This window comes from Anas acuta, chromosome 4 (genome assembly GCF_963932015.1).
Source record: "Anas acuta chromosome 4, bAnaAcu1.1, whole genome shotgun sequence".
NCBI classification, from domain to species: domain Eukaryota; kingdom Metazoa; phylum Chordata; class Aves; order Anseriformes; family Anatidae; genus Anas; species Anas acuta.
This window is the reverse complement of record NC_088982.1, coordinates 13852995-13865570: the sequence shown is the minus strand read 5'-3', so window position 1 is coordinate 13865570 and position 12576 is coordinate 13852995. Positions and strand designations below refer to the sequence as shown.

The following is a 12576-nucleotide window of genomic DNA, read 5'->3' as shown; positions in this document are numbered from 1 at the left end:
AGTTAGTTAGCAGGGCTGATCGACAGAGCGTTAAACAAGATCTGAAAGAGGAAAGGGATAACAACAGAACCACTGGTGATATGCTAGGGGATGGCACACCAAAATGGGAGGGACTGTGCGCTAGCAAGATCATTCGGCCTGCTCTATGCCACGCTGGGTACACTGGAGCACATTTGGAATGTTTCTGCACTGATGCACCCAGCATGAGGGACAAGCAGGAGGAGCTGGAAGCTTCAGCTCCATCCCAGAACAAGCGAGACTTGGTGTGCTGTGATGGACGGTTATGGGCTCTTCAGGAAGGATAGGCAGGGCAGGCGAGGCAAGGGGCTGGCACAAGGACGTGGCCGAGAGCTTCTGGGTAAGGATTAAGGGAGAAACCAATCACGTGGCTGTTGCAGTGGGTGTTTGCGATACCAATGAATTATTGGCTAAGGAACTAAGAGAGAGCTCTCTTAGCTCAGCTGCCCTTGTCCTGATGGGGGACTTCAACTTGCCAGACATTAACTGGGAAGACCACACAGCTGTTACAAGCAGGTCCAGGAGATTCCTCACACACCTTGATGACAATTCCTTGGTACAGCTACTGAGGGAGACAACAAGGAAAGGTGCCATCCTAGACCTGTTGCTTGTGAACATAGAGGGTGTGGTGGGTGAAGTGGTGATGGGCGGCCATCTTGGCCATAGCAATCATGAAGCAGTTGAGTTTAAAAATCTTTGGCGATAGGAGGAAGACTGCCAGTACACCTGCTTTTGGCAGGGAGGTTGGACCCGATGATCTCTTGAGGTCCCTTCCAGCCCCTCCAATTCTGTGAACTTTGGACACGGGGAGGGCAGAGTTCAGGCTGCTCAGGGAACTAGTTAGGAAGATCCCCTGAGAAGCTGTTTTGGAAGGTATCGGGGTCCATCTTTTTAAGCACGACCTCCTAAGAGCACAGGAGCAGGCGATTCCAAAATGTTGGAAGTCAGGCAGGCGGGGCAGGAGGACAGCTTGGCTGAGCAGGGATCTTCTTCTAGAGCTAAAGTGGAAAAAGAAAGTGTGTGGCCGCTGGAAGCAAGGTCGTGTGACATGGCAGGGCTACAGAGGTGCTGTTTGCCTCTCTTGGGAGAAAATTCCACCACACACCAGCCACAGGACTCATCCCACCAGGTTTCGCTTATGCCGATGATTTCGTAGCTGTGGGACAGGGCCAAGACTTCTAGCTCATCCATTTGATTCCTCATACTGCATGCTTTTGTGTAGAAGCACTTCAAATGCGCCTCCCTACACGCAGCGCCTTGTGGAGCTGACCGCAGGACCTCACTAGCACACCGTCCCTCTGATTCTAGCGCACCATCCCTCAGCTCATCAGCGGTGTGCCTAGTTTTATCCCCTTCCTCCTTCGACTCTAGTTTAAAGCCCTATCCATCAGCCCTGCCAACTCCTGAGCAAAAATCCTTACCCCTCTCTGAGAGAGTGTGGTGGTTTTACTTGGGTAGGCAGCTGAGCTTCACCAAGACCGCTCTCTCACTCCCCCTCCTCAAAGAGGAACAGGGAGAAAATACGATGAAAAGGGCTCAAGGGTTGAGATAAGGACAAGGAGATCGCACAGTAATTATCGTGACGGACAAAACTCAGCATAGGGAGATAGTAAGATTTATTGCTTATTAGTAACAAGCTAGAGAAGTGAGAAACAAAGGAGAGAAACCAAAAGCACCTTCTCCCCCATCTACCCTCTTCCACCTCCTCCCCCCGAGCAGTACAGGGGAACGAAGGAACGGGGGTTATGGTCAGTCTACAGTGCTTCTTCTCTGCCGCTCCTTCTCGGTCACTCTCGTCCCTTGTGTTGTGGGATCCCTCCCACGGGATGCAGTCCTTGCTGAACCGATCCGGCATGGGCTTCCCACAGGCAGCAGCTCTTCCAGAAATGCTCCAGATATGGGTCTGTACCATGGGGCCCATCCCTCAGGATGCTTTCAACCTGGGTCAACTGCTTCAACCTGGGTCCCCCACAAGCAGCAGCTCCTGCCAGGTCACCTGCTCCTGCATGGGCTCCTCTCCACAGGCAACAGGTCTGGCCCGGAATCTGCTCCGGCAGGGGTCTTCCACAGGCGGCAGCCTCCGTCAGTGCAGGGCCACCTGCTCCACCGCGGTCTCCTCCACGGGCTGCAGCATGGAACCCTGCTCCACCGTGGTACTCCATGGGCTGCAGGGGGACATCCTGCTTCACCACAGGCCACAGGGGACTTCTGGTCCAGTGCCTGGAGCACCTCTCCCCCTCCTTCTTCACTGACCTTGGCACCTGCAAGGCTGTTCCTCACTGCTCTCACTCTCCCAGCTGCTGTATGTGGCACAGTGTTTTTTTCCCTGTCTTAAATATGCTCTCACAGAGGCGCAAAACAACATCGCTTATTGGCTCAGCTCTGGTCAGCAGAGGGGCCCTTAGCAAACATGGGGCAGCTTCCAGATCCTTCTCACAAAAGCCACTCCTATGGCCCCGTGCTACCAAAACCTTGCCACATAAACCCACTACAGGGAGGCGCATCTCATCTGGTGGTGGCAGGCCAGTGTCACATAGACCCTCCCATGATCAACAAGCCCAAAGTTCTACCAGTTGCACCAGTCCCGAAGCTACGTGTTAATGTGATGAGTCTGCTTGTCAGCATTGGAATTCTGTGCGCATCCTCCCTATCGGAAGGACAGAGGCAAACACAACCTGTGCCCCTGATCCTTCAAGTAGTCGCCCCAAAGCCCTAAAGCCCCCTTTTTTTAATAAGCGTTAGTAACAAAAACTTGAACAAGGTGGAGATAAATCAACTTGGCTACAACATTAAAGATGAGCTTTGCGCAGTGGTCAGTTGCTGGCTGGCTTGAGGCGCGTGGCTGAGGGTCTCTAATGAATTGTATGACTGATTCGGGCGCGTGGACAGCACATGTGGTTACGGGGAAAGTATATGTAGCAGAGAAAAATGGCAATAAACGCCTTCTGCTCAAGAGGCATCGGGAGACCGTGTCTTTCATCCCTTCAGGTCTGCCCCCTTCCAACTCAGGATATTCTATGATTCCAAGTGTGGAACCCAGCATTTGGCCTTGAATGCCACGCAGCTGGATGCGGCCCGTTGATCCAGCCTGTCCAGATCCCTCTGCAGAGCCTTCCTGCCTGCCCTCAAGAAGGTCAATGCTCCTGCCCAGCTTGGTGTCGCCCACGAACTTACAGCGCCCGGTGGGGTCCATCCAGCCCAGGCGCGTGTCACAGTGGCACCCATTGTGACGTCACTTGGTGACACCCCAGGGCTCCGCCTTATAAGAGCGCAGCCGTGGCTCAGACCCTCAGTGTCGGTGCACGGCAGTGACGGACAGGGCAGGAGCACAGGGCCTTCGAGGAGTCCCCGAGCATAGCCCACGTCCCACAATGCCGCAACCGCCCGCCCAGAGGAGCCGCCGGTTTCTCCTTGCGAGCTCTCCCAATCCAGAGGCTCTTTCTGAATGGGATGAGGAGGGAGGCATGCCCCCCAGGCAGCCCAGGCTGGCCTGGCAGGAGACCTGGTCTTCTAGGGGCAGCAACCGGCCAGCAGAGGACAGCTTGCTGGCAGAGGACAGAACCCCAGTCGAGGCCATTTTGCCGGCAGAGGACAGCAGCCCGGCAGAGGCCACTGCTCAGGCAGCAGTCAGCAGCCAGGGAGAGGACAGCAACGGTGAGTCGCAGCTGCTGGATCCCAGTGAGTCTTAGGGATGGGGTGGGGAGGGTTGGGGACAGTGAGACCTCAGCTTGACTCTGGGACTCCTTTCCTGGGTAAAGTGGCGCTTGGGCTGACGGGGCCGAGCTTCCTCCGCAGCACCACAGAATCCCAGGACGCTTTGAGCTGGGGGGGACCTCGGCGATCACGATGCTTCCCCCCAGCCCAGGCTGCCCGAAGCCCACCCAGCCTGGCTGTGGGCAGTGCCAGGGAGGGGGCACCGCAGCCTGCGCCAAGACCTCACTGCCCTGGGCGTGAAGGATAGAAATCCCTGCCTGTCCAAAAGAAACCTGCCCTCTTTGAGGTTAAAGCCGTCACCCCTTGTCCTGTCGCTGCAGTCCATGATGAAGATCCCCCCCCAGCTTTCCTGGAGGCCCCTTTGGGCACGGGGAGGCCGCAGCGAGGTCCCCCCGCAGCCTTCTCCAGGCTCCACAAGCCCAGCTCCCTCAGCCTCTCTTCCCAGCGGAGCTGCTGCAGCCTCTGGGCATCCCTGCGGCCTCCCCACGTCCTTCTGGGGCTGGGACCCTTCCTCTTCTCACCCCTGCATTCAGCCCCTCGCTGCAGCACTCTTTCCTTTCCTCCTTTCCAGATAAGGCATGGAAACTGCGCAGAGACAAGGCCGTGGAATTCATCAGGGCGTATGTCAGAGGCAAAGAAAAGGTAATGGCAGCTGCTTGCATCTCAGCTGTGCTCCCGGCGCTGCCCTCCAGGAGTCCCACACAGCCCCAGACCCCTCAAGGCTTTGGTCCTGCTGGCCGTGGGTGTCCCCCTAATGCTCTGTTGGTGTCTTTGTGGCTGCCAGGACGACGAGGAGCAGAAGATGCTGTTCCTCAGCAAAATCTGCGATCTGTGCAGAACTGTCACAGAGAAGGGTGTGCCGATGAACTTGCATGGCTTCTGCAGCAAACATAAGCTGGTGGAGAACATCATGGTGAGAGGATGCGCAGCGGGTTGGGGAAGGGGCAAGGCCCCCCGGCACCAGCCCCCTGGGAGGCGAGGGCTGGGGCAGCGCTGGCTCTGCTGCTGCTGGGTGCCAGCAGCTCCAAGGTCTCATCCTGCTTGTGCTCTGCAGGCGCTACTGGAAAAGGAGCCCGTGGACAGCTTGCGCACAGAATTCCGGCAGAAGGCCATGGAGACTGTCACCGTCCTCAGGTGCGTGCCCAGCCCCTGGTGGCAATGTCCTGGTGGCCCTGAAGCTGGCAGGGAGGCTGCCCGTCCCTCCCAGGGATGCCCGGCCAAGGGAGGTCCGTGTCCTCCTTCATAAGCCTCGAGGCACTGCGTCCAACAGGCTCCTCTCTCTCTCTCCTTCAGCAACACCGTACCGACAGCACTGCGTGGCAAAAAGGAGAGACTCCTGCATGTGTGCTGCAAGAGCGTCTTCTTTCTGCCTCCGGAGTCGGACATGCCAGAGACAGAAGGAGCGCTCTACGCCAAGGTATGTGCTGGGTGAGGTACCGGCACCCCCAGTCCTGCTGAGCTGCTGCCTTGCTTCCCCGTGCTGACACAACCAAAGACCAGTGATGGGCTGGGGTCCAGATTTGCTTTCCCAACCTCACCCCTTCCCCTTCCCCGACCTGATCTTGTGCTGTAGGAGGTCTGCACGCAGCGGCTTTTTAGCCCCAAAGCCACCCCTGAACTCCAGAGGGGCTCAGAGCCAGCTCCTGGGGGTGAGGAGGGCCACAGAAGTAATTCGATGCTCTTCTGTCCTCCTTGCAGACTATGAGTGCCATGGACCTCATGCTGGTGGCCTTCATACTCAGCTGTCCAAAGACCAGTTCCAGCACAGAGTTGCTGAATATTTTGGAGGTTTGGCATTTGCAAAGAATTTCCAAAGAATCCTCTCAGGTCACATTTGCAGACCACTGTCAACCCAGCAACTTCTCTCCTCACAGGCGCTGCTGGACTTTGCCCACTCCAAAAACCCAGCTGTGCGTGAGAGAGCTGTGAGGAGGATTGAGAGGCTGGGTGATTTCATCGTCAGGTATTTTGTGACCGAGGTAAGGCACAAGGAACCCTCCACCCTTTCCTGCATCCCAGAGCATCCTGCCACTCAGGGGTGCCTGTGAGGCAAACCTGGATGCACGTGAGTGCCTCAGCACTGTGAAGCGAGGGTCTTCGTCCCTCCTTTGCCCCTGCTCTTCCCTCCCCAGGCCGTGCTCTCTCAGGGGCTGGCTCTGCCTCCACTAAGCCCTTTGTCTCTCCTCCCTTCCTCCCCCAGAACTCAGATGACTATGAAAAATACAAGCACAGCCACGATGATTCTAGAGAGCTCTACATCCCCATCCTGGGCAAGCTGCTGGGCCACCTCTTCATTTTCAGCAATAGCAATGATTCCTTTGGACGCGCAGCTTTGGATGCTCTTTTTCACTTCTACAAAATCGTCAGAGAAGGAAGAGGTAAGAAGGTGTGGTGGGCAGCGTCCGTCTGCACACAGACATCTACTGATTTGTCTACTTGTTTTCCCCAAGTATTGTGAAGGATTATTCTTTTGCTTGGTGGAGGCTGCCCACGGAATTCTGCCAGGTTCCCTGACCTCCTCTGCTCCTCACAGCAGCTTCCCGCAGCATTCTGGCTATCGTTTTCTGCAGAAGCTAGACGCACACCTGATGTCCAGGAGCAGTTCTCTGCTGCTGTCCTTCCCAACCCTCCCCAGATCACCTACCACGCTGTTTTGTGGTCTCCCCCAGTCTAAGCCATCAATCGATGAGCACTTCCCAAACCACATCTTCCCTGAGGAGTGAACAGCAGAGCCAGCCGTGCATCACCAGGGATGGTGACGCCCTCCAGAATGCTCCCTGACTGTTTGCTCCCTGCCGTCTTAAAGGCAGGTGGTGTCAGGGGGCTTCCTGCACATCCTGACCCCGAGCAGAAGGGGATCTGTGACACGCTGCTACCCCCACGGCACCCAACGCCATTGCTTCTCCTCCTTCTGCATCATCCCTGAGGTCCCTCTTGCTCCCAGCACTCCTCACCTTGCGCTTTACATCCCTGCCCATCACTCTCCTCACCATGGGTCTGAGCCTCCCTCCTCAACCATTCCTAGTGAAAGTGCTTTTCATTATTTGGCAAGCTTGTTGGCAAAGATGCTCTTCCCTACTGACTCTTTGGTGTTGCCCCCTGTTTAGAATGCAGATTGAGAGAGGACATGGAAAATTATGCAAAGAGACACAAGAATTTGGAGCATACAACACTTCCATTTTCTATAACATCAACTCCCTGTGAAATTGCCAAGGTAATGAGCTCTGGCCTTGCTGGGGATCTTGTCCGCAGCATCAGCAGGCATCTCGTGTGAGCAAAGGGGTCCAGAACTGGTGGGGCTGGCACGGCCTCAGTCGCCCTGGTGAGAGGGTTCCTCTTGTCCCCAGGCTGGGGCTATGCAAAGGCTGCTCCCCTGTGTCCTGGCAGCAGCTCCAGCCCTCCTGGCCACCAGCAAGCCCTGGTTACCTGCAGGGCCAGCACTCTGGCCCCATATGCCCCATCCTCACCCCTTCCCCCGAGGGCCCACTCTCCAGAGCTGCCCTTGCTGCTCAGCTAAGCAGCACCCTTGGGACACTCAGTGCGGCATGTCTTCGCTCCTCCTTCTTCCCACAGGGGTTTGGAGGACATCTCTTCCCTGCTGAGAGGCTGGACATCATCCTCACAGCCCTTGAAGCTTTACAAGACTCCAGCATCCATGACAAGCAGGGGGCCTGCAGCGTGCTGGACGCAGCCTTGGAGGACCCTGACTACTGGCTGACAGATGTAAGTGGCCTGTGGCCATGGCCCTGCCCTTGAGCTCTTCCAGGCGGTGTTCCTCTCTCCTTCCCTGCCTCCCTCCCTGCTTCCCTCGCACATTGAGGTCTCTTGGGCTCCAGAAGCAACCTGAAGCCAGCAGAGAGCAATGGAAGGGGCCAAAGTTTAAGTGGCAGCTGTGGAAATGGCTGCAGTCTGCTGGCAACACCATTCCCACTTTGTCCCCCAAGGTGCCAACGATCATGGAGTGCATCAGGAAAAACCTGGGCAGCATCCACACGGCATCGGCGCGGCAGTGCCTGGACTCCCTGCTTCTCCAGCTGACCAACGTGATGCCCAGGGAAGAAGTCAAGAACCTGCTGCAGTTCTCTCCGCCACATGACAGGTCCTGGCCTTAACATCCTTGAGGGCTTGTTCCGCATCGGGAGATGCACCCGGGGACTCTCTGCTTGCCACACCAATGGCAAAGAGCAGGACATCCCCAAGGAGCACAGCCCTCCTTCCCACCAATGTGTTCCAGCCCTACTGGGCCAGCCAGGGCTGCAGCAGCCCAGCTGTCCAAGGCAGCCCAGAGTCCCCCTGCCCCCAGGGAACACCAGCTCAGCCCCCTCCTGCTTGCCCAGGCTGGGCCCTCAGTGCTCCCCAAGTCACAGGGGCTGCAGGACAGCCTGGGTCCTCTGGGGCTGGCCCAGTTTGTGGCCCTGCGGCTGAGGCAGCCTCACTGACAGAGTATTCTGGGCTTGCAGCACTGACCTGGGCATGTGGGAGGTGATCCTGGCCATGCCGCAGACCTTGGAGAAGGTTCTAAACATCATGATGGAAGACTTGCCGCTGTGCAACTGGTGCACCGCTGTCAGCGAAAACACCTGCATCCGTCGCTTGGCTGTGAGTTCCCAGATGAAACCTTGCTCCCAGCAGGGCTACGTGTGCCCCTTCAGGCACACAGGCACAGCCCTGTGCCCATCTACCCCCAAACTGCCAGCTCCCGCAGGACGTACGGACACATGGTCCCTGGGGCCGGCAAGCCCCCGTAGCTCCCCGCGCCTGGTGCCTCTTTTGTGCCAGCTGGCGCTGCCCCATCCCTGCCCAAAGGTGGGAGAAGAAGAGGCTGCAGGGAGCCCTGCAGGCCCTGCCAGGCTCTCACTGCTCTTTCTTGCAGATGCTGGCCCAGAATCACATTTCTGAGGAGGACTTTGGTAACCCAGTGCACCTCCAGAGCTACCTGAAGCACCCAAGCCCAGAGATGCGCTTGGTGGTTCTGAAAGGGCTCTGCACCGTGTCAGAGAGACCTGAGAAGGTGAGCGGGCCATCATCAAGCAAAGCCATGTTGGCAGCCTGGGGCTTTGCTCTTCTGCCCTCCCGTCCCTCCCCGCGGCCAGGAAGCAAGGCAGGAGGCTGGTGCTCAGGAACCAGAGCCCTTTGCCCAGGGTGGTCTCTCACTGCCTCACGGAAGGGAAATGGTGTCTTTCCTACAGGCAAGAAAACTTCAGGTCCTGCTGCCAGACATCCTGGAGGCCCTGCAGGACACCAACACAGACGTGGTGATGAAGGCCCTGCTTGTGCTGAAAAACGTGATGGCTCATGTGGAGAGGAGGAAGGCCAGTGGCCCGGCTCTGCAGCTGGCTGAGAAGCTCCTGCCACTCTTTGACCACGTAAGTGTGCTGCGGGAGCCCGAGCCCTCAGCTGGGCCCCCTGTAACGAGGGCTGCCCTTCAGCCCGGCCCTGTGGGCAGCACTCAGGCAGGGCCTTCCCAGTCTCCTCGTCAGCCCAGGCGCTGGGGAGCTCTGCTTGGGCATGGCTGGTGCGGCTGGTGGCGAAAGTGGGGTGGCTGGCGGGCAGCCTGCGATGGCAACCGATTGCACTGCCCTTCACGGGCACCAGGCCTTGCAGCTGCCCCTGAGCAGCTCCTCTGGGAAGGATCCAGCGCTGAAGCATCTCACAGTGCTGTGAGCTCCCTTCACATCGGCCACGCTAATGCTGAAATTCCTCCTGTCCTCCTCCCTGCCAGGCGTCCAGCCAGGTGCAGGAGCACTCCATCTGCCTCTTCCAAGCCGTGGTGGAGGCTGTGCTGCGGCAAAGGAAGAAGAAAATGAAGAGCACCGTGCACAGGAGCCTTCTCCCACTCTACTTTCACACGAGAGACCAGAGTGAGAGCGTAGCAAAGGTACAGATCTCAGAGCTGAGCAGTTACGTGGGCAAGGCTGTGCCGACACCACAGGGTTGCTCTGGGGGATCTCCGGCCGGCAGCATGAGCTGCCTCCGGTGGTGGCTGTCCCGTGGCCTTGCCTTGGCCACTGAACCCAGTGCACGCTGTCCCCCACCACAGCCTCCCATAACACGCTGGGAAAGGCTCACAGCCCTGCCAAGAGGAGGGGACAGAGGGTCTCCTTCCCAAGGCTGTGGTGCTACCTCCCAACCTCTGTTGCTCCGCAGGCCTCTGGGGAAGCTCTTGCCGTGGCTGCAGAGTTTCTGCGATGCAAAGAGCTCAAGCGCTTGGCCCAGACAGAACAGATGTGGAGGATCGGCGAGTGCTTGGTAAGGACCCAACTTCGTTTGCCCCAGCTGGGCAAATGTGCCCAACCAGAGCCCGCTGCCTGCAGCCGCATCCTCGCTCCCTTCCTTCCAGCACAGAGCCCCAGGGGGCTCTTCTGCAGGCCCCTCTGCCCTCCCTGCCCCCAGGATGCTGGAGGAGACCCTGGAGAGGGTGTGCAAGCCCCGTGACCTTGCGTTCTCTCTCTCTCCAGCTGCAGCAGGACAGAGGCAGAGTAGAAGAATACCTGCAGCAGAGCCAGCCCTACCTGAAGGCCACTCAGACCCTTTTGCGACTTGAGGCCGTCAGATTCATTGGTGAGCCCAGCCCCTGGGTCCCTCTTGGGGCAGCCTTTGGCAGCCCCAGGCACTGCCCTGGCAGTGAGGCACAGCCCTGTTGCCCCCAGAGCCCCCCGACTGGGCTCTTGCTCCAGGGTGCAGGAGGGGGCACAGCCTGGCTGGCCAGGCCAGGGGCTGTGCTGCTGGGAGCGTGCTGGGGAGCGGGGCTCTGATGGGATCTCTGTGTCTAGGTCTTGCTGCTCGCTACTGCAAGGACCAGAGCGAGGAGAAGCTGAATGAAATCCTCAGTGGTGAGTGAGGGCAGTGGGGGGTGTGCTAGGGCTGGGGGGACAGCGGCAGAGGCCCCCGTGCCTTGCCCTGCTCCAGGGAAATGCTTCGGGGCGGAGGAGCAATGCAGCCATAGGAACGAGGGAGAGGAGACGGGGTAGCCCGTGGTGTCAGGGAATGGCCTCCCAGCCTGGAGCTGGGCAGTGCCGCTGGAAGGGTTGAGTGTCCCTGAGGAAGAGTCAGGGGAAAGGGCAGTAAGGCTGACAGAAGGTGGGAGCCTGTTGTAGAGCACGCAACCAGGACGAAGAGGGAGATGAAACAGCCTACAAGCAGCTAGGAGCAGGGTCACGATTGCTAGCCCTTGCTCTCATGGGGAAGCACAATAGCGAGAGGAAAGAGTCCAGGAGATTCCTGGAGTGTGTGAATCCTCCCAAGGGATGGAGGCAGGTGGTGAGGGAACCAGCTTGTGAAGGTGCCCCACGTGACCTGTGGTGCGCAGGTGGGTGCATCTGGGACATTGCTGAGCAGCAGCTTTCAACGGATTCCTTTGTCCCTCCTGCTCCTCCTGGCCTGGGGAAGAGTCGAGTGGGGCTGGCATGGTCTGCAGGGGATGCCTGGGGATCTCTGGAAGGAGAGGGGTTTTCATCTCTGCTCTTCTTTTTTTTGCAGTCCTCCAGCCTTCAGAGAAAGACCCGGAACCCATGGTCCGTTCCCTGGCAGTTCAAACCACCCTGATCCTGACGTCAAGGCATGACGCAATGCCAAGACGGAGATTTCCACTGCCGTGGTGCTGCTAGCCCCGCAGCAGTCCTCAAAAGAGCAATATATATTTTAATAGAACTAGGTTGTTGTCTCATTATTCCAGCAGCTCCTTCAAAGTGACTCGGTGCCATGACGCTGAGCTAACTTGGAGGCCACCAAGGACGTCTTTCCCCTGGGCCCGGTGACTGCATGGTGCCTACTCAACCAGTGAAAGAGTCACAGAACCCTTGCGCTTGGAAAAGGGCCTTCAGCTCAAGTCCAAGCGTCAGCTAACACTACCAGGCCCACCACAAAACCACGGCCCTTAGCGCCAAGTCCACGCATTTCTTTAATAGCTCCAGGCCTGGGGACTCCAGCAGTGCCCTGGGCAGCCGGTTCCACCCTTTCCATGAAGAAATTCTTCCTGCCATCCCATCCTGTGAGTCCACCTGTGGTAGGTGCGCCCAGGTAGAAGAACTGCTCAGCCTCCTGGCAGAGCTTCGGGAGGAGGTGGGCAGGCTGAGGAGCACCACGGAGTCGGAGAAGGTTGAACTGTACTCTGCCAGCCCTGGGACAGATGCGTCAGGCAGACACAGCAGAGGAAATGGAGGATCCCCTACCCTCTGGCCATCAGGCAGAAGGAGTGCATCTCAGTGACGAAGGGATGGAAGTTTAGATCTGCTCGGAGCAGCAGGCGAACCCTTCCTTGCCTACCTCACCTTCCTTTCAGGTGCCCTGAACCAACAGACTCTGGAACTAATGGACACACAAACGATGATGTGCATGAAGGTCCATCCAGGTTGGAGGGGTTTTCTAGGGCAAGTCAGCCTTCCCCAGTATCACGACCACCTCCATCAAGAAAAAGAGAAGGGTTACTGTCATAAGCGACTCCCTTCTGAGCAGAACAGAGGGCCGCATACGCCAACCTGACCAAACCCATGGAGAAGTCTGCTGCCTCCCAGGAGATCAGGGTAAAAGATGTTTCTAGAAAGCTCACTCGCCCTGGAAGGCCCTCTGAGCATCATCCATTGCTGTTCTATCTCGACAGCAGCTTCAAAGTGGCAAAGGGAAGTCCAAGGGCAATCATAGGGGACTTCAGGGCATTGGGGCAATGGGTGAAAGGATCAGGGGCACACATAGCATTTTCCTCTCTTGGTAGCAAGGAATAATAGGGAAAGAAAGAGGCAGAGGCAGGTAATAAATAGGTGGCTCCCATGGTGGTGTCATGGACAGAATTACGGCTTTCTCCATCATGGGATGGCCCATACAACTGCAGGCCAGCTAGTGCCTGAC

The 12576-nt window shown here is 57.8% G+C and overlaps 1 protein-coding gene across 1 annotated transcript; it reads left to right on the top strand.

The window, feature by feature from the left end:
- Nucleotides 1–8074: 8074 nt before the first annotated feature.
- Nucleotides 8075–11339, top strand: LOC137855300 (uncharacterized). The gene is made up of 8 exons (XM_068679336.1): nt 8075–8331; nt 8606–8743; nt 8922–9392; nt 9455–9610; nt 9880–9981; nt 10191–10293; nt 10506–10565; nt 11212–11339. The coding sequence occupies exons 1-8, from the start codon at nt 8206–8208 to the stop codon at nt 11337–11339; spliced, it is 1284 nt and encodes a 427-aa protein (XP_068535437.1). The 5' UTR covers nt 8075–8205.
- The last annotated feature ends 1237 nt before the right edge of the window (nt 11340–12576 follow it).

Bases quoted from the DNA above. Each gene is read 5' to 3' on its own strand.
- LOC137855300 (XM_068679336.1), top strand. From the start codon at position 8,206: ATGTGGGAGGTGATCCTGGCCATGCCGCAGACCTTGGAGAAGGTTCTA. The intron at 8,332-8,605 runs GTGAGTTCCCAG...TCTTTCTTGCAG, and splicing joins CCTGCATCCGTCGCTTGGCT to ATGCTGGCCCAGAATCACAT. The intron at 10,294-10,505 runs GTGAGCCCAGCC...CTCTGTGTCTAG, and splicing joins TGAGGCCGTCAGATTCATTG to GTCTTGCTGCTCGCTACTGC.